General features: G+C 39.4%; 5 protein-coding genes across 6 annotated transcripts; 3 read left to right on the top strand and 2 right to left on the bottom strand.

The window, feature by feature from the left end:
- The first annotated feature begins 615 nt into the window (after positions 1-615).
- LOC145709688 (uracil phosphoribosyltransferase-like) lies at positions 616-1,690 on the top strand. The gene is made up of 4 exons (XM_081787390.1): positions 616-862; positions 909-1,015; positions 1,057-1,231; positions 1,277-1,690. Exons 1-4 carry the CDS (start codon positions 640-642, stop codon positions 1,486-1,488), a joined length of 717 nt encoding a protein of 238 aa, XP_081643516.1. The 5' UTR covers positions 616-639; the 3' UTR covers positions 1,489-1,690.
- A 92-nt stretch (positions 1,691-1,782) lies between these two features.
- Positions 1,783-4,039, bottom strand: LOC145709685 (uncharacterized). Of its 2 annotated transcripts, XM_081787386.1 has the most exons (6): positions 3,736-4,039; positions 3,490-3,673; positions 2,539-3,275; positions 2,267-2,469; positions 2,139-2,190; positions 1,783-1,939 (listed from the first exon to the last, which is right to left on the bottom strand). In XM_081787386.1, the coding sequence occupies exons 1-5, from the start codon at positions 3,811-3,813 to the stop codon at positions 2,166-2,168; spliced, it is 1,227 nt and encodes a 408-aa protein (XP_081643512.1). In that variant the 5' UTR covers positions 3,814-4,039; the 3' UTR covers positions 1,783-1,939; positions 2,139-2,165. The 2 variants fall into 2 exon arrangements, with proteins under 2 accessions (XP_081643512.1, XP_081643513.1); XM_081787387.1 differs by lacking the exon at positions 2,139-2,190.
- Positions 4,040-5,096: 1,057 nt separating this feature from the next.
- LOC145708114 (peptidyl-prolyl cis-trans isomerase FKBP9-like) lies at positions 5,097-7,156 on the top strand. Its single transcript, XM_081785737.1, has 5 exons — positions 5,097-6,011; positions 6,052-6,440; positions 6,484-6,726; positions 6,766-6,945; positions 6,986-7,156. Exons 1-5 carry the CDS (start codon positions 5,218-5,220, stop codon positions 7,000-7,002), a joined length of 1,623 nt encoding a protein of 540 aa, XP_081641863.1. The 5' UTR covers positions 5,097-5,217; the 3' UTR covers positions 7,003-7,156.
- A 1,477-nt stretch (positions 7,157-8,633) lies between these two features.
- On the bottom strand, positions 8,634-10,189 carry LOC145709687 (uncharacterized). The gene is made up of 4 exons (XM_081787389.1): positions 9,546-10,189; positions 9,344-9,506; positions 9,078-9,206; positions 8,634-9,036 (listed from the first exon to the last, which is right to left on the bottom strand). Exons 1-4 carry the CDS (start codon positions 9,827-9,829, stop codon positions 8,851-8,853), a joined length of 762 nt encoding a protein of 253 aa, XP_081643515.1. The 5' UTR covers positions 9,830-10,189; the 3' UTR covers positions 8,634-8,850.
- A 1,855-nt stretch (positions 10,190-12,044) lies between these two features.
- On the top strand, positions 12,045-13,439 carry LOC145707503 (uncharacterized). The gene is made up of 6 exons (XM_081785040.1): positions 12,045-12,284; positions 12,324-12,442; positions 12,483-12,624; positions 12,665-12,855; positions 12,895-13,107; positions 13,151-13,439. The coding sequence occupies exons 4-6, from the start codon at positions 12,771-12,773 to the stop codon at positions 13,315-13,317; spliced, it is 465 nt and encodes a 154-aa protein (XP_081641166.1). The 5' UTR covers positions 12,045-12,284; positions 12,324-12,442; positions 12,483-12,624; positions 12,665-12,770; the 3' UTR covers positions 13,318-13,439.
- Positions 13,440-18,048: the final 4,609 nt, after the last annotated feature.

Here is an 18,048-nt window from a genome sequence, read left to right as displayed (position 1 = left end):
CGATATTTTGGAATAAGAAGGTATATACCGAATGGTTCAAGTTGGTTAGCCTGTCTGAGAGACTTGGGAAATAATGGTCGAGATCGACTCTAGCCTTGCTTTTGCATTAGCAATATCTGCAGCTCTTGCCCGAGGCTTAGGGGAGGGGAGCGTCAATTCGAGTGTTGAGCAGTTACTTTCAGAGCGATATTCTAGTGACGAGGAAATCGGATTTCCCCTCTTCGAAATCGGCGTCTAAGGGTGACCCCGGTTAGAGATTACGAAAGACACACGGATGGAGCGAGTGCTGCTCCACCTCACGCCCACGCCGTCCCCACGTGGAGCCATTGCTTCATAAACGGAGAGTCCCACCGATTTAGCCTTTACTAACCCCAGTAGAAATAAATCACAGTTATGAAACTCAATACCTCAATCTTAATACCTTCAACCTGAAAAATGGATAGAGAAAGAATTGGAGAGAAATAATCACAGGCCATGAATTTTTGTTGATAACTTTCTATTTCATATAAAGTTTAGTTCAAATCATTCATTTTTCCATTTATTGTCCTGTGGTTATTTCTTTTCATCTCTTTCATACAAATCTTAATGCTTCTTTAAAAAAAGACAGGGAGATTGTAAATTTGGAGAATCCTTTTCAGAATGTCTCCTAACGTAGCCGAAAGCAACGGTCCTCCATCAGACTCTCGCAATCCGGTAGTGAAATTCGAGCATCCAAACTGCCAGCTCTGCACTTCGAAAAACTTGCCTTATCTTTTCTCCAAAATCCGACATGTGGAAACAGTGCCCAAGGACTTCGAATTCTATTCTCTCCGACTCATGAAGCTGATCGCTGAAGACGCACTCGCTCTCATGGCCGATAAAGGTTCATTAACGGCATTTTTGCGCGGATTAGTAATGGTCGTTTTCAGAAGTCGACATTCCCACACCATGCGGTACGTGGCGAGGCGTTGCTGCCGATCCCGAGAACGAGGCGTTCGCAGTTTCCATCGTCCGAGCAGGAGACTCCATGCTTCAGGTAAAATAGACTTTCATTTGCGTTCTTCAAAAGTCGTTTAGGCAGTGCGAGAGCTCGTTCCAGGAATTCCAGTGGCGAAGATCCTCATCCAGCGCGACGAAACGACGAAGGAGAAAACACCCATTCTCTACTACAAAAAGTGGCCCAAAAACGTCGCTAACAAGACCGCTCTGATATGCGATCCAATGCTCGCTACTGGCGGCTCAGTTATTATGGGTAAGTCAATGCTTTTGCATTCGGAGATTAAAGTTATTTTTTAAGCTATCAAAAGTCTGCTGGAAATCGGCATTCCTGAGGAGAAGATGATCTTCGTAAACGTAATCAGCTGCCCTGAAGGACTTAACCGGTTGGGTCGTGAATATCCGAACGTGAAAGTTGTCACCGGAATGGTGGACCCGATGCTCAACTCCGACAGATTCATCGTACCCGGCCTTGGAGACTACGGTGATCGGTTTTTCGGCACCGTCGAATGAATACCGGCGATCGACGCTTTTAAATCTAGTATATTTTAATACAATTAACATTATTGTCAGTTATTACAGTTCACTATGCTACTGTACTACGCTCTCGCCTTTTTTCTAATGATACAATACTATATTACTGACGAACTTCCTTACCACCGTTTATTGAATTAATTTCAACCGAACAACACGAAACAAGCTCGCGAAAACAAAATATAGTATCAACTTACAGAGTGCGTGGATTCCCAGGAATAGGTTCCCAGGAATAGGTTTTGCACGCACTCTGTAAGCGTCTTGGCCAGTCGATTGAAACTGCACTAATGTATTGCATGAAAACTTTTAGAAAATAGCATTTGGAAAACAGGTGAAGATAACTCTTGAAGTCTTCGTAAGGGAAGATAATTGAAGAAAAAAAATATTCTTTGCAGCTCGGAATTCTTAGATAAGGCACTTTTAACTCCACCTAAAAATAAATTATGAATATAAAGCCAATCATGGGGAAAATTTTGCGACTTTAGGGAGATAATGAACGCTTTTCATATGCATGGGAACTGATTCTAATGGAAGTACGAATGAGCGAGGGTGAAATATAAGATGATTTTCAAGATGAATCATTAAACGGTTAGCGATTGGCGAATGTTAACATGTTTTTCGCAACATACCGGGGCTGGAAACTAGGTTTTTCTCTATCACCGACTGCCTTGTCTATCCCAGCTTCAAAAAATGTTACAAGAGGGTTCTTTCTATTTCTAATTTAATCTACTATACCATCGATGCATAGGAGACTTACTTCCAAACTTCGTCTTCTTCTTCGTCGTCGAAGTCGTCAGCGTCACCCGAGGCCCCGTTGAGCAAACTCATTCGTACGTGTTCAGGCGAGTCGTCAACATTGTTCAGCGGTTGATACCTCGTCTCGCCTTTCTTCTCCAAACTGGGTCGTTGGAATTTCAGGAAATATACCAACATCGATGCCATGACAATGATGGCAACAAGCTAAATTTACAATCAATCCCCTGCTCAAATTGACTACAGGTAACTTCATACGATATTACTCAAACTCACTCCGAATAGTTTTTGCGCAGGTGGCGAAAAGCGATCATCATTGATCTCGTTTCTTAACTCGTGCCCCACATAGTCCTCTTTGACTTCCTCATTACTACCGATTACTTCTCCGTAGTGATCACTTTCTGAAGTAGCATCATCTTCCAGAAAAGTCTGTTCTTCGTCTTCGTCTTCCTCATATTCGTTCTCGGTATATTCAGACTCTTCCTCATCCTCGTCGATATCATCTTCTGGATCATCTTGGATATCTTCCTCGTCATCTACTGGATCTTCTTGGGGGTCTCCCTCCTCCTCGGTATCGCTCTCTTCGTCGTCCAATTTGCCCTCGTCATCATCTTCACCGTTCATAGATTCTTCTGTTGGTAAAGGTTCATGCTCTTCGAATTCTTCCACATCACCGCCTGTAGTAGTTTCAGTATTGTCCTCCAGGAGTTCGCTGTCTTCTGTTTTTATGTCTTCCTCGTTGATTTCGCTCGGCGGCAAAGTAGATGTATCTTCCTCTTCCGACTCGTCAGTTTTTTCTACTTTAGTCGGCTCCTCGTTCGGAGGAGAATTTTGTTTATCATCAGATTCATCCGTCTTAGACTCTTGAGGATCTAAATTACTTCCTTGAGGTTCGGATTCTGGATAATCGATAGATTTCTGATTAGAATGATCATCATCGACATTGTCAGAGCCTGGAGCTTGAGGGACAAGACCATTAGTGGAAAGATCGTTGTCAGGAGAATGAGCTTCATCTGAATTTTATAATGATAGTAGTGACCAAGCGAGTCATTTTTTATTAGAAAGATTCTAGAGTGTCTGATATACAGTCGACTCGCAGAATTCGGCCCTTCTTACGAATTTTACAAAAAATCGTAAACCATCTAACGATTCTGACCCGCACAATTTGGTCCTTTTTTGAAAAATCGGAGAAACAAAATAGGGCCGAATTGTGCGAGTTGACAGTACCTGTTAATTCTTTAGATTGCTCAGGGTTTTCAGCCGGCGGAACTTCTGAATTGCTAGTTTCTGGACTATCTACAGGAGATTTTTCGGTATGAAGTAGGTTAGGGTCGTATATTTCATTTTCATCTTGCAAGTTTTTAGGAGGTAAACCGTGTTCATCTTCCCCAAGCAATGGCCTCTTTTCACTACGAAGGAATTCACAAAACTTAATCTCGTATTATCGGTAAAGTGAAATCAGAATCCTCTCCTGAGTGGGTTCGCTTGTGCACTAGAAATTAAAAATGACGATATAAATATTAAACAGAATGTGTGAAGATTATTTCTCATGGCAGTTGTCAGTCTTCACTTTTCTTTTTGAAGATTTTAATTTCTGTGAACTTCGTTTCTCTTTCCAAATCAGCAGCCAATCAAAAGTGTTCTCTTATTATTAATCTTCTTCGGGCACACGCAGGAGGGAGTAAGCCTGAGCAAGTGAAGAGCAGTAAACTAAAGGACTTGAAATTCGGAAAAAATGACACCCTGACGGCGGAGCCAATGACACAAAAAACAAAAGCCAAATGACTCACGCTGATCCTCTCGATCGACGTAGCACACAACCAACGCTGGGAAAGAAGAAACGACCTGCCCTATCTTATTATCGACAAAACTTCTTTGTAACTTCAATATAAGAAGCTTGCAACTCATCGCATATTGAAGAAATAGCGCTAATAATATTATATTAAATAACCAAACGAAGGGTCAAACACAGTGTTTGATTGCTCAGTCTGAGCATCGAGATAATAAATTGAAGCTCCGAGATGAAAGCAAACTCATTATCATATTGACAATATGATATTGTGCGGATAACTCCCTTAAGGGTACCTGGGTCGAGTTGGCTATCTTTGAGGGTAAATTAATACCTTTTATTCTTAACGAAAAAAGCTTTTTAATAGCTCATTCGATAGATCTATCCTAGATCTTGGATCGTGACAGAGCACTTTTTTCGAATTCAAGGATTTATTTCTGAAAAAATGCAGTCAAAGTTGGCGTCTCGGCCTAAAATGGCCGACTTCAACGCTAAATTCAGGCGAAAATTTTCATAAAAACCGTCTTTTTTGTTTTGGATTTATAAAGATAAAAGCCTTCTCTTTAATCGTGACAGGGCAGATTTTTGGATTTTGAATATTTTTTTAACAAAATTTTCAAAAGTAAGGACTCGCCTTCACGAATTCCGCCTTTTTGCTTGATAAGCTTCCTTTATTCCAGATTTTGAAATGATTTTAATTTTGTGGGGCAATTTTAAGCTTCATCACTGTGTTAACCAGGCCATAAGCTTTCATTCGAGCCGTAAATCAGCAAAATCGGAGGTAAAAAAATTCTCGGCCAAATTTGAGGCGCTATCATTTTCTATAGATTTTAATGTTTGAAGTGGTTTTTGACGTTGAAAACATTGAGAAAGCTATAGGGTTATTATAGAGTTTTTTGTTCCTCAGAACCTGAAGAATCCGATTCTAGGGTCAGAAAATGGTTTTAGTGGGTACCCAAACTCGACCTAGGTACCCTTAACGATAATGTCCTTACAGCAACTAATCTTAGATCAAGTGATAACTCCATTGGCCAGTTGTTTGGTCGTTAAAAATTTGTTTGTTTGGGGCACGATTTGGGTACACCCACGTGCGAAAATCAGCTGTAATAGTCCACGGAGCCGACTGATTCTTTCTCAGATTGAGTCTTCAAAAAAGAGATAGAGAGATGAAGATTGCATCCGTCTTACTAGCAAATCTCGCGTCAGCAAGCGATGATGGTATTGAAGTTCAGACCATTTTCACTCCGTCAGAGTGCACAAGAAAAGTCGAAAAAGGAGACTTTGTTCGCTACCATTACAGTGGTTATTTTGACGACGGATCGTGGTTCGACGACTCTTTCTCTCGTGGCACCACCTACAACACTTATGTCGGCTCTGGATGGCTAATTCCGGGAATGGACATGGCCCTCTACGGAATGTGCATCAAGGAGAGGCGACTTGTTCGCATACCTCCTCATTTAGCGTATGGAGATGAGGGGGTCTCCGGCATTCCTGGAGGAAGCTATATTAACTTCTATTACGAATTACAGGACATCAACAACCGAAATGATAAAGTCGAAATCGAAGATGTGGAGAAGGACGAAGATTGCAAATACGGCGCGGTGAAAGACGGTGACTTCGTGAGATATCATTATGTGGGCATACTTCCGAACGGAAAAGAGTTTCATTCCAGTCACGATGATGGGATGACTTACAACACGTATGTAGGAAAGGGATGGCTGATTAAGGGGATGGACGAAGCACTTCTGGGAATGTGCCCCAATGGAAAACGAAAGGTTTCTATTCCACCTCATCTGGCTTACGGAGAACAAGGCGACAACAACAACATTCCTGGGCACTCAACAATCAAATTCGATGTTCATCTGTTGGATCGATTTACACCTGACGACCGTCCACTGGTTACCACGACCTTCATGCCTGAAAACTGTACAAGAAAAACTATCACCGGCGATTTTCTTAGGTAAAACAGCAGGGCAATCAAAAATGAACTATTTTCAAAGGTATCGCGGACGTGGCGAAACGATGGATGGGGAAATTTTTTGGTCCACCAAAGGAGCAGATACTTACAACACATATGTAGGCTATGGAAAGGTAATTCCTGGTATGGACATAGGCTTGGCTGATATGTGCGAAGGCGAAGAGCGTGAAATAATTATTCCGCCGACTTGGGCATATGGGGAAAAAGGTTCGCCTTCTGGAGCAGTTCCACCTTCTGCAACCATCATTTTCCGCGTCAAATTGATCGACTTTCACAATCCAAAAGACGAGGTCCAAATAATTCCTCAACAAGATGAAACAAAAGATTGCACTAAAGTATCCGCTGAAGATTTTATCCGTGCCAGTTATGGTGCAACGGAGGCCGATGGGGCGATTATTGCGGAAACACAAGGTACTTATTTCAATCAAGTATTATTATTTATCTGTCATAATAGAAATCTACACTATTGTTCGATCTGGAATTTTGATAAACGGATTGTTCGAGGCAGTTCCAAAGCTTTGCGAAGGAGTGGACTACAAGCTCATTATTCCGCCACATATGGCATATGGCGAGTGGGGCATCGAAGATTACGTTGCTGGTAGCGTCGTCCTCCACGCTGACGTTACAATACACGAATCTTGGCCTCCAATTGACGCTGCTAAAATCGCGCTTTGTGATGAAGAACCAAAGTTTGAAGGTAATTCAATTGAAAAACAAATTTAAAAGGTTTGCCTAGACTGTTCTAAAGAAGGTACAATGTCACAAGACGAGTTCGAGACCTGCCTTGAAAGATGCGCGAGAATTCAGGGTCAGCCCATCAAAACACGTGAATGGGCACTCAATAATCAGTTCAACAGATTAGATCGTGACGAATCTGGTGCTTTGACGAGGGAGGAGTTCCAATTCACTATCAAAGGTTCCTTTTTATCGCTTCGAAAATAATTACTTTCTTTAAGATCATGATGAGCTTTGATCTGCGTCTAAAAAGGATCATCTACGTCCTCTATCGTCTGATTAGAATGAATTTATATTTTTTTTGAAATAGTATATTTATACTGCCCAGATGCGCTTGACCATTGCAGACAGCATACTACATTTTACTTGTTTAATAAATTTCCTTAGCAATGCTTTTGACTCCTGAATCAGTGTTTTTATCATCGGCTGATATTGCCTGTGGTCCGGTAATGTCCGATTGTCGGCTGTGACGGATTCTGCGGTTTCCAAGTCGCCAATACCGGTGCAGCTTTCCTCCACTCTCTGTCACGCTCAAAATATCAAAAATGTTTGACCTCGCCTAAGCATCAAAACGGTGAACGGTTCGCAGAATGTTCCCAACCAAATAACCAAAATAGCGTAAAAATAAGTCCTCAAAAGTAAGAAGCGAGAGATGAATTATGTTTTACAGACAGAGAATACTCCAGCTGCTTTTTATGGCAGTATGCTTTGCCCTTTATAACAGGGTTTGTTAGAAAAATGTGTTTATGTTCTTATAGCACTTTAGCTGAAGAATGCAGTCAGTGAAAATTATTCATTGTCGACCGAGAAGATGAGCAAAGAGTCCACGAAAATAGAGACAACAAGAAAAGAGAATATAAAGAAGGGCCTCATTACATCTCCAAAAACAACTGTGATTACGACTACAACAAAAGAAACAACTGTTGATGATGCCCTTAGTTTTGAAAAGGATGATCAACTTGTTGATGAAGAGACTGAGGCACGGATAATATTCAACTAGCTAGAACGAATATTGCTTGCTTTTGAAAATCCATTTAAAGCATCTCCAAGGAGAGCGCCGTGCGCTTTTAGACACATCGTCTTCTCCGACAGCAGTTCGCTTTCGTGATCGACGCCACTTACTTGAAACAGGTTGCTCATCTATGACTCCTCTGGATCTCGTCCTAAACTGGCACCCAAAGCGATGGTATTTGGTGTCGGAATCCCCACCAATGATCGGATGCGCTCCTCCTCGGACGGGCTCTCATGAATGGATTCATATGTTCCGGCAGCTCGATCACTTACCTGATGTTAATAACTCAACTCAGAAAGGATTTTACATCTGCTAGTAACCTGTAAAAGTATAATGTATTCAAATCCAATCAAGGAAGAACAAGAAGTGATTGATTTTGCAGAGAAGCTACCAGTTCGCCGAGGCGATGGGCTTCTCGTATCTACTGCTGCCACCCGATTTCTTGTTGTGCGACATCCATTTGCCCGCCTTCATGCTGTTTGGAAAGCATTATTTTCGACAGTAACTGACGACGGAGAGAAAATGTTTCACAAGTACAGCATAGGGCGTTATGTTCACTCGCAAGAAGATGACGAGCTTATCACTTTTCCCGACTTCTGTGAATTCGTCGCAGACGATAGTCAAGCGAGAAGTGAGCCTCTTCTTAGGCCATTGAAAGGGTTGAGATTCAATAAAATTGTGACGATAGATATTTTCCGAATCTTGCTTAGACAGGCGTGTGCGACCCATGCTCGAATCCATTCGATTTTGTTGCAAAATTTGAGACTCTTACGGATGATGCCAACTGGTTATTGGAAAGAGCTGGTTCAAATTTGACTTTCCCACACCACCAAGAAGACACGGGTAAATAGCTTACAAAGAAAGCACGAATGTAAAAAAGTTATAGAACAATGGAGATCTGCTTGGCAGAAAGTGGTCTCTAACAAGAAACAGGCTTCGCAAAAACTTCACCAGTTGTACTACTGGGACTTTCGCTTATTTGGATACAATACTGAAGTGTAAAAATATGTTTTCATTCCAAGCTTATATTTTATTGTGGACACTATAAACAATTAATAAATATAAAGAGAATAACTAAGCAACAGTCGTTATCGAGCTTTGTCTTGGTGAGTTCGGCAGGGTAATTGGAGTCGCAATTACAGTATTTCTCGGCTCAGTAGTGTCTTGGTAAGGTGACAGGTCTCCAGGCTGAGGTTCAGGAACCAAGACTTTGTAGAGTATAAGCAGGACGATGCTGACAGCCAGGAGTGTAAATAGCAGCTTTTAACAGAATTATCATATAGAAGAATTGTCTTACTTACTGTGAACCCAGCAGCTGGCCGCTGAGCTTCAAGAGTCAATGAAGTCATTCCAGAAATCGTCATTAATATTATGAGCACGAAGTTGCCAACTAATGTCGATAAAAGCGGCTCAAAGCTTTTTTTCATCACCTTCAAATAAATGAATAAATACCTAAAACTCAGTATTTATGGTTATGATAATCAAACGAATTTACGAATAAAATGATATTGAGTTGCGTTATAAATTTTTGAATTAAATGAGCTTATCATTCGAATATGACACCTACCTCGAACTTAATGAGCAGACCAAAGAGCAAGATTGCCGATATATTAATTATACAAAGAGCTGATGCCCATAATTCCAGAGGAACAACATCTCCAAGCTTTCTCTCAATTGTATAGTATGTTTTTGTTTCAGTTGAAAAGTTTCCGGTTTCCTTGCATGTCACCCTTAATAAATTATAAATGTTATCTTTCTAGTGAGTCTACCAGATGTTACAAATTCTATCTTTACAATGTGGATTTTCTCTCGTGTAAAAACAGTTTTCTTCTGCCATAAATAAAAACTGTTTAATTTTCTTTATGGAAATGAAACTGCTTCTTGAATTTCTGTGTTTGCAATTGAAGAGTGATGCATTCTTATGCATACATTGGTCGTTAGGATAGGAACACGAAGCTCTAGCTTGTACAAACATATAAATTCCTACGATAATTTCATTAAAGAAAATAAGCTTATATATATCGCATATTATCTTATTTAAATGATTAGGCATTGATAAGATTTATCATTGGTATACTCAATATCATAATTTTAGACTACGAGAGAAAAATTTTTATAGATTTTGATGCGATAAATATAAATTATATCATTTATTTTAATGCGAGACGCTTTTAAACTTTTCTGCATGAATTTATATCACTGATGTTCTTGAATCACTGCACTTGGTAGTAAAACAATGTGGACCCGTAATATATTCAGACAAGAAGATCTTTCACCCTTACCGGCCAAAGCCAATTTTCAATCACGTTTTTTTGAGGTTTTGTTGTTAAGTGTAACCCTATCTTTCAGAGTATGCTGTTAGCACTGAAGAGTCCTTTTAAAAAAGAGGTGATTTAAAATAGTAGTGACTCTGTAAAAAATGATATGATTGAAATTTTGAAAAATCAAAATATACACCGTACATGGGCCATGTAACATGGCGCATTTGACCGAGACCGATGATTAAGTTCGTGAGGACTAGGTTCGTGTGACTAGGTTCGTGGGTGCCATGTCGGCAACAATGGTTCGTGTGACTAGGTTCGTGAAATTTGGATTTTTATATGTATTTTTTTGTATCTTCACCATTTTGGGGCAGTAAAGGAAACGGGTTGATGACTAGGTTTGTGTGACTAGGTTCGTGAAATTTTAAATAGAAAAAATTTTTGGGCAGTAAGGGAAAAGGGTTGATGACTAGGTTCGTGATGACTAGGTTCGTGAAGACTAGGTTCGTGAAGACTAGGTTCGTGGGACTAGGTTCGTGAAGACTAGGTTCGTGATGACTAGGTTCGTGTGACTAGGTTCGTGAAGACTAGGTTCGTGACGACTAGGTTCGTGTGACTAGGTTCGTGGAATTTGGATTATAAAAGAGTACAAATTTAAATTATTACAGGAACTCATTTGTTTAAGGAACAACGAGAGAGACGAATGATTCTTACTGGATTCAAATTTATTGAATGAAGATTGTTTCATATTTAGCAACCAAAATTTGACGAACCTAGTCACACGAACCTAGTCATCAACCCATTTCCCTTACTGCCCCAAAATATAGGCCGATTTCAATACTCTGGCAGAACCCACCACGAACCTAGTCACACGAACCTAGGCCTCACGAACTTAGTCGTCATTTGCCATTTGACCGGTAAGGGTTAAAGTAAGCTCGCTTTATATTTAAAAATCTTAGTCTTCCCTCTCTCAGAATTATGAGTGAGTCGATTAATGAAAGTATCAAAATTTAGATTGAGTGGCACGCTTTGAACAGTCGATTTAGTAACTGTTATTTGCCATTGTTAAAAACGACGAGAATTTTATGCTCTAGCGACTCACACAATCACAAATAGCGCCTGAACAAAAGAATATCGCCAAGTATGGTGAAGTGAATACATTCAAACCTTGGACATAAATAGTAGATCTTTTCAAAAGAGACACCAGACAATCGAACAAAAGCCCAGTTTCTGAAGTTTCAAGGAACCTCGACTGTGGGACGAAATATGTCGTAATAAGTTATTATTTATAATAGTATACAATGATGATCTCTCAGTTAGGAGCTCAGATGACTGATAAGTTTATTGCCTTGCACTAAATTTTGAGCCCGTCGAAGGTGAAAGCAGCGTTTTTATTACTGGCACAAATACACGCATTTAATGTTGGCGAGATTCCGAAATATCTAAATGTCAAAGAAGGATCACAATTGTCTATTCCGTTCTCCGTTGACTTGTCAAATGGGCTCGTCGATTGCGGAGACTTTCCATTAGGGTTTGCTTTATCTTTTAACTTAAAATAGAGTTTCTTAAGAATTGACGCTGAATTTGGTCGAATCAATGGTTCAAGAATCAAGGTTCTACAAGGTAAAGTTGAAGTGAATGGCGAGCCGCTTTGGAAGAAAATGAGATACGACGGAGAGATTCTCCCGAAGGAGATTGCGTTGAAGTTTCAACACTGCCTTGGAAATAAGAAAAACAATTCGGCCTGTCGGCTCAGTAATACGCCTCGAAGAATTGAAGGAGCGCTTGAAATTGACGATTTGACCGTTGATATGTCAGGAAAGATTGTTTTAATCAATGTCTCCTGTGGCAACGACTACATCCTCAAGCAGTCCATACTACAAGTTTGGAAAGAGGGAGTCATAAGCATTAAGAAAATGGTGATTTTATGATAGCATTTATTTCAAAAAGTCTCTGATTCTTTCTTTCAATTCACATATTTGCAATATATTCACCATTTGCAAGAAAACAACGATGAGTTTTTCTGCAGAGGATTCGAATGCTACAATAGCCGAGTGTTCGATAAAAAATGAATTTCCGAAGGTAAAAAAAGCCAATTTCGCCGTTGGATCGTTCTCAAAGACTGTCGATTTGGAAAATGGAACTGCAATTCTCAAAGTAAACAAAAATGAGCTCGGAGGATTCTTTTCTTCACATGGGAAGGATATAAATGGCAGACAAATCGCCTGCGAAATGCATCACAAACTGGTTCAGTTAGCAACCCTTACTGATTTTAATTTAACTTAGGAAAGTGGCGATGTAGTGAAAACGTACGATGTGACGAGTAAATCAAAAGTGGATTTCAAATACTTAACGACTTATGTCAATCTTTTTACAGTGAATTCAATTGATTATAATGGCACTAAGTATGTTATTTCAAATAAACACACTTGTTTATTCCTCTAGTTATTTCAAGATTGGTGAAAAAACAAAAATTAAATGTGAAGCTGATGGCAATCCTGCGCCCCCACTGATCATCGAAGAGAGTCGCTGGAAATTGGTCAGTGGTTGCAAATGGTTCTGGAGACATTTCCTTGTCATATGAAACGTAGGTTTATCTTTTTGACATCGAAACACTCTGATTTTAGGACGATAAAATCGAGGAAGTATTTTCGCTGCAAGGCAGGAGAATTACACAACAGTACAACTGTCGACGTTTATTTCCTTTCAAAACCCAACATCTCCACAACGGCAATGAAAGAAAATGATACTGTGGTAGAAGTGACGGTGAAATGTGATGTTACTTCCAATCCCCTCGCAAGATATAAATATTATGAAGGTACTAAAATTTGATTTTCTAAGTAAAATGATGATTTAGGAAGAGACACGTTCCTGGTAGGGCTGGCAAAGGACACTTCCTCGTTTCAATTGAAAAAAGTAAAAAACGGGAATATGTCAGTATCCTGCAAGGCCTATCTCTGGCCGGAGGACAAATTCAAACAGGAGAAAAAGTCAGATCTTCTTTTTTTGAGATCGCCCGTCATTACTGCTAATTCTAAACAACCTAAACGAGGCAAAATCGACCGAACAAGTAACTCATTTTTGCTTTCTTCTGTTTCAAAAGCATTTTTAAGCAATTGGAGTCTGTTGGCTTATTTTTGGTGGGATAATAATTCTCGGTGGATTGATGGCTTATCGTCAGTACAAGGACTCTATCCGTGAAGATAGAAATCTGCAAAGCGATGAGCATAATATTATGCACAACAGAACCAATGATCTGATTCTTGGCTCCCACAATTGAAGGTAGATTCTATATTTAAGATGTTGTCATGTGCTATTCTGGTGTTTACCTGCTTTTCACTGCTGATTTTTTCCTTATCTTTTATGTCGTATCCAATGGCTGATAATAATAAAAGTTTCTTTGCAAAGTTTATTGAAAAATTATCGTTTCAATTGTTTTTGGGATAGAAAAAAACTTCAGTACACGGATAGTAAGCCTGTAACAAGAAAAAAATAACGGTTTTGATACTTTATTTGATTACGTGATCTTTTATCCCAAAAATCACTGCAGAAGTTAATCTAGCTATAATTAAACCCTTAATTGCGGCAACGCTAGATAAGGCTTAAATTAGGAAACCCTTAAATTTGACCGCAGCGGGGTTCAAGCAGCTGTTAAACAAAGTGACTACAATTTTCGCGCCTCGCCTTTATCATTCTCAACTGATTAAAATAAAAGAAAAAAGCTTTTCGAATAATGGCGGATCATAAGGAATGTCCAAAAAGATAGAATATTGTTCAAAAGGCTAGAGAAATGTCCCGCATTAAAAAATAATCTCGTCACTTTGTCGGAATAGAGTCCTGAATATTAACCTAGCAACTTTGTCTTGAGAACCAGCTGGTGTATTTCCTACGTCTTGAGAGATGGCTCCAAGTGAAGCGCAGCCGTTAGCTAGAAATATAAAGTAATCACTTGTTTATTTACGAAATGGATTAAATTTAGAAAGCATTAATTCTTAATTGTCAATGATAAATATTCAGAATAAAGTGAGCGTTCAGTCAAACTCATTGTTTAGTAGAGATAGTCAGGAAACTTACGAGATCAAAAGCAACCAAAGAAAAACTCCAAAATAGAATAATTTGTGACTATGAATAGTTTAACTGGAGACGCGCCACTTCAGAAAATGGCAATTATGTTAATTCAGACAATCGTCAATCAGTACGGTAAGTGCGTCAGCAACATCTTTAGTAGCAGAACAATGGAAAGATTGAGAACGGCATTCTAGAGCTCGAAAGTAGAGAAAGGCACGGGGATTAATCCAAGTTACACTTGAGGAGAGTGAGTGGCATTCTCGACGAGCTGAGCTATTTTACTCGGCTTGTATTCTGCTTTTTTGTTTCCTTGATAGCGCATTGTCCCTAAAATGCTTTGACTTTCAAAGAATCATCTCTGTGGCAAACAAAAATACTGCGAAATGGATTAACTTCATATAATTTTTTTAAGCGCCCGATCAGAGAGCTTTTTGTTCGGGGAGTGAAGAGTTCTTCATTTCTCTGAAGAGGCGACCTTTCGCTGATCCGTGCTATAAGCCCAAGATTTTGTAGTAATAAGGACCCCCGCCACGCATGCCAAGAGATAGTATGAAGTATGAAAACGAGATTATTCAGTAAGTGTTCACGCAAAAATACCACCACGCGCTCAGCCTTTTTCCCAAAATTTGCTCGAAAATTCCAGAAAATAGAAATTAAAATAAACGGCTTTTTTAACACCAACTCATTTAAGATTTGCCACTCAACGATTCGCCGATCAAGATGCCAAGGAATGTTCAACCCTTTTTGAGTGCACATTTGAAATTTGAAAATTGATAAACTAGGTTAAACATGTTCTGAAATTTCAACGCGTATTGGAGATAATTTAGAATATTGTTTTTAAAATGTTGTTAGAGAGCTTTTAATCAGGGTTCACTTGAGAATATCAAGATAAAGCACGTGATTACTAAAGCAGAAGCTTATCATCCCCTAAAACAATAGCGTTTTGGTACTTACTAAAATATGATAATCGAATCTCTTTTTCCTAGGCGCAAAACACTTTTTTAGCTTATATTTTTCGATGTTTTGACGACCTTTAAGAGTTTTGATTGGTTTTGATAATTATATGATATAATTTATATCATAGTATTTATATGGCAACGCGAGAAAGCCTTCCACTGCTCTAGGAAATTCGCGCGGCTCCGTGTTGTTGCAGGATTGATAAAGGACACTTGACCGACTTACTCTTCCAGCGGCGCTAATCTATTCGATTTGACTCGAGCGTTTGGCCTAGCGAAATATCACCGCCTGTGCCAATCAATTCTAATTCACACCTTCAACGAGACCGCAAAAATATTCAATAGAAAGTGTGGAATCCAATAAGATTAGGAGCACACTTTTTGCGGTTTCTTAAGCTTTTTTTCCAATCACTCACAGATATCGCGGACCATTGATTTCACATTCTTGATTTTTTGAGCACTGAATTTTTGTATTATAGCGAAATTATCAATTTTGACTTTTGAATATTGCGGGTGAAGGTGGGGATAGGTAGCTCTCACCAAAAATATGAAAAGTAAAGATAGAGCTGAACATGGGCGATAATGCTCAACGGACACTATCTAGCATGTCAACATCGGCGACATCCAAAATCGCTCGCTTGAGAGGCTCTTTTTCGCTGTCGAAGAGCTGTATTGACTCGTGCACTAGTTCTAAACAAACACGCTATTTTGACCACAATTCCAAAATTACGCTTGTAAGGAGCGCACCCATACCCGACAAGAAGTAGTAATTCTCAGATAGAGGGAGTCACACGTGAGCCTTTCTTAGAGATTTCTCGTTATGCCGAGCACGCCCTTGAACTCTCTCGAAATAATAATTCACAAATTTGCATCGCTTACAGTAAAAGAGGGAGCACTCTTTTTAATCATACGCTATATTATTCGTGGAAGAACATAATCAGTCACGGATAACTCCCACACCGTCCGCTTGTTTGGCCAGCTGCTTCACTTTCCGACAAATCGTTATTGGAACCTGTCTTTTTCAGATTTTCGCGGGCGCTGTGCACTTTCTCTTCACATTCTATGGGTAAATGATGCAGCATTATATTGAGTCCAAGAAAGAGTTGAAATGGAAGAGAAAGAAATCGAAAGTTCTGAGCGCGTCATTTCTGCCAGTTTTAGTAACGTCTCACACACTATCTGATGAGCTTTCTAAAGCTCTAGTGTATTCGATCCAAAATGAAAAAGCTTGTGCTCGCTCGGTGCTATTTACCCAACTCAGAAAAACCTGTGTGTAAACCATAATTCAAAAACATTCTAACAAGTCACGTGAGCTTATCTAACGGTACATTTCTAACGTACCAAGTCTGCGTGAAAACTCTTTCTACATACGTAAATGCCAGCAAAGATACAGTTATCACGCAACCTTTTAATTTAGGTACAAGCTTCTCATCGAAGTCGACAATGAACTGAGACATACGAACATCGGCGAACAAGCAATAAGGTAATCATCGAAAATTCGTCAAATTCTTTTTACGAAGTACTGTATTTATGTTACACTTTTCAGGAGTGAATCCGATATCACAAATTTCTCAAGTTTCTCAGCTTTTTCTAATTCCGACGAAACACTCAATCTTCTCATCGCAGTTTGTGCTGTTCTAGTCGGTAAAAATGTTCAATCAGCTACTTTTTTGAGCTCTAAAATTGAGCATTCATTGGCTTTGCTGGTTCAATTTCGTATCACTTCAACACCGTCTACTTCATTCTCTCTGGCCTGGGCGCCGCGGCCGCGCTTTTCGCTGCTTGCTGTTCCGTTTTCGCCACAATGGTCACTATCCTCATTGGCTTGCCAAACACCATCTTCGGGAAAGGTTCGAAAATCCATTTCGCTCTTTCCTATAATATCTTCTAGTGATGAGCAGTTTTAGCTCGAACTTTGCCTTTCAGCCGATCTCGCAGCATCACGTGACCTCGGGAATCAACTTAGTCGAAGCTATAGTGTGTATAATCGCTGCAAACTCGGTCGGCATCATTATGAACTTTGCGCTAGCTTCGAGCTTTGCGATTTCATCGGCAGCGTCTTTCAAACTGCGCCAATTTCAAATTGAGAAACGGCGAAAGCGCAAAAGAACTTTCAGGTAGCTACTCGCCAGCATTAACAGTAGTCAGCTCAAGTCAAGGAAGCCTTCTAAAAACCACCTCAATCCGAATTCACGTTGTTTCGCGTCTCTGATTTTCGCTTTGATCTCATCCAAGACCGCAAAAGTCGGGCAAGACCTCAGCCACTCTAATTTTTGGGAATTGCTGTAACGTGACAAGATCAATTTTAAAATTTAACGATTCGGGATTGTCGATGCATTCTTGATCATTGAGCAAATTATACACCTTAAATCTTAATTCTTCTGAATTTTTAATTCTGAAGTTTGGTCAAAACTTAGCTAACCGAAGTAAAATTTATAAAAAATCTCGAGGAAGAATAAAAAAACGCGTTTATGATTATTAAAAATAATTAACTTTGCCCCCGTACAGTTTGCGCTAGTTCGACCGTTGAAGAAGTTCCATTCCTATGAAATCAATAATTGATGCGAATTGTTTTGGCAATTAATTATTCTTAACGAATATCAACGCTTCTCACTGACATTGTATTAAGATGAAAAACATTTTCCTGATAAAAAATTATTATCTTGCCTTTATAATCTTCGTTTAGGGACTAAAGCTTCTTTATTATCCGTACTGTTTATATGAAACACTCTTTTAATGTTAGTCAATACCTTTGAAAACATGTCTCGAATGTCTTTTTCGGTTCCAAGTTATGTCTAAGCAAAAATGTAAATACAAACATAACGGAATTTTTAGTGATTATGACACCGAAGAAGCGGATTATATTCCACAGCACGGATTACGGACTGCGTGAAAATGAAAATTCAAATATAACTTTTTGCTGATGTAAATGCCTTCTCCTTCCTGCTTTTACTAAGTGCTAAGACAAACGAAATACAAGAACAAGA

Source organism: Oikopleura dioica, chromosome XSR, assembly GCF_907165135.1.
Source record: "Oikopleura dioica chromosome XSR, OKI2018_I68_1.0, whole genome shotgun sequence".
NCBI lineage: Eukaryota > Metazoa > Chordata > Appendicularia > Copelata > Oikopleuridae > Oikopleura > Oikopleura dioica.
Note: the sequence above shows the minus strand (reverse complement) of the source record. Positions and strands in the feature narration are given on the sequence as shown.

Coding starts and splice junctions, on each gene's coding strand:
- LOC145707503 (XM_081785040.1), top strand. CDS start 12,771: ATGAAAGAAAATGATACTGTGGTAGAAGTGACGGTGAAATGTGATGTT. Junction 12,856..12,894: donor AAGATATAAATATTATGAAG/GTACTAAAATTT, acceptor ATGATGATTTAG/GAAGAGACACGTTCCTGGTA. Junction 13,108..13,150: donor AGGCAAAATCGACCGAACAA/GTAACTCATTTT, acceptor AGCATTTTTAAG/CAATTGGAGTCTGTTGGCTT.
- LOC145709688 (XM_081787390.1), top strand. CDS start 640: ATGTCTCCTAACGTAGCCGAAAGCAACGGTCCTCCATCAGACTCTCGC. Junction 1,016..1,056: donor CAGGAGACTCCATGCTTCAG/GTAAAATAGACT, acceptor AAAGTCGTTTAG/GCAGTGCGAGAGCTCGTTCC. Junction 1,232..1,276: donor TGGCGGCTCAGTTATTATGG/GTAAGTCAATGC, acceptor TTATTTTTTAAG/CTATCAAAAGTCTGCTGGAA.
- LOC145709685 (XM_081787386.1), bottom strand. CDS start 3,813: ATGAGAAATAATCTTCACACATTCTGTTTAATATTTATATCGTCATTT. Junction 3,674..3,735: donor GTGCACAAGCGAACCCACTC/AGGAGAGGATTC, acceptor GAATTCCTTCGT/AGTGAAAAGAGGCCATTGCT. Junction 2,191..2,266: donor GAAGAAGACGAAGTTTGGAA/GTAAGTCTCCTA, acceptor CATTTTTTGAAG/CTGGGATAGACAAGGCAGTC.
- LOC145709687 (XM_081787389.1), bottom strand. CDS start 9,829: ATGCCTAATCATTTAAATAAGATAATATGCGATATATATAAGCTTATT. Junction 9,207..9,343: donor GTCTGCTCATTAAGTTCGAG/GTAGGTGTCATA, acceptor ATTTATTTGAAG/GTGATGAAAAAAAGCTTTGA. Junction 9,037..9,077: donor GGCCAGCTGCTGGGTTCACA/GTAAGTAAGACA, acceptor TTCTGTTAAAAG/CTGCTATTTACACTCCTGGC.
- LOC145708114 (XM_081785737.1), top strand. CDS start 5,218: ATGAAGATTGCATCCGTCTTACTAGCAAATCTCGCGTCAGCAAGCGAT. Junction 6,441..6,483: donor GATTATTGCGGAAACACAAG/GTACTTATTTCA, acceptor CTGTCATAATAG/AAATCTACACTATTGTTCGA. Junction 6,727..6,765: donor TGAAGAACCAAAGTTTGAAG/GTAATTCAATTG, acceptor AGGTTTGCCTAG/ACTGTTCTAAAGAAGGTACA.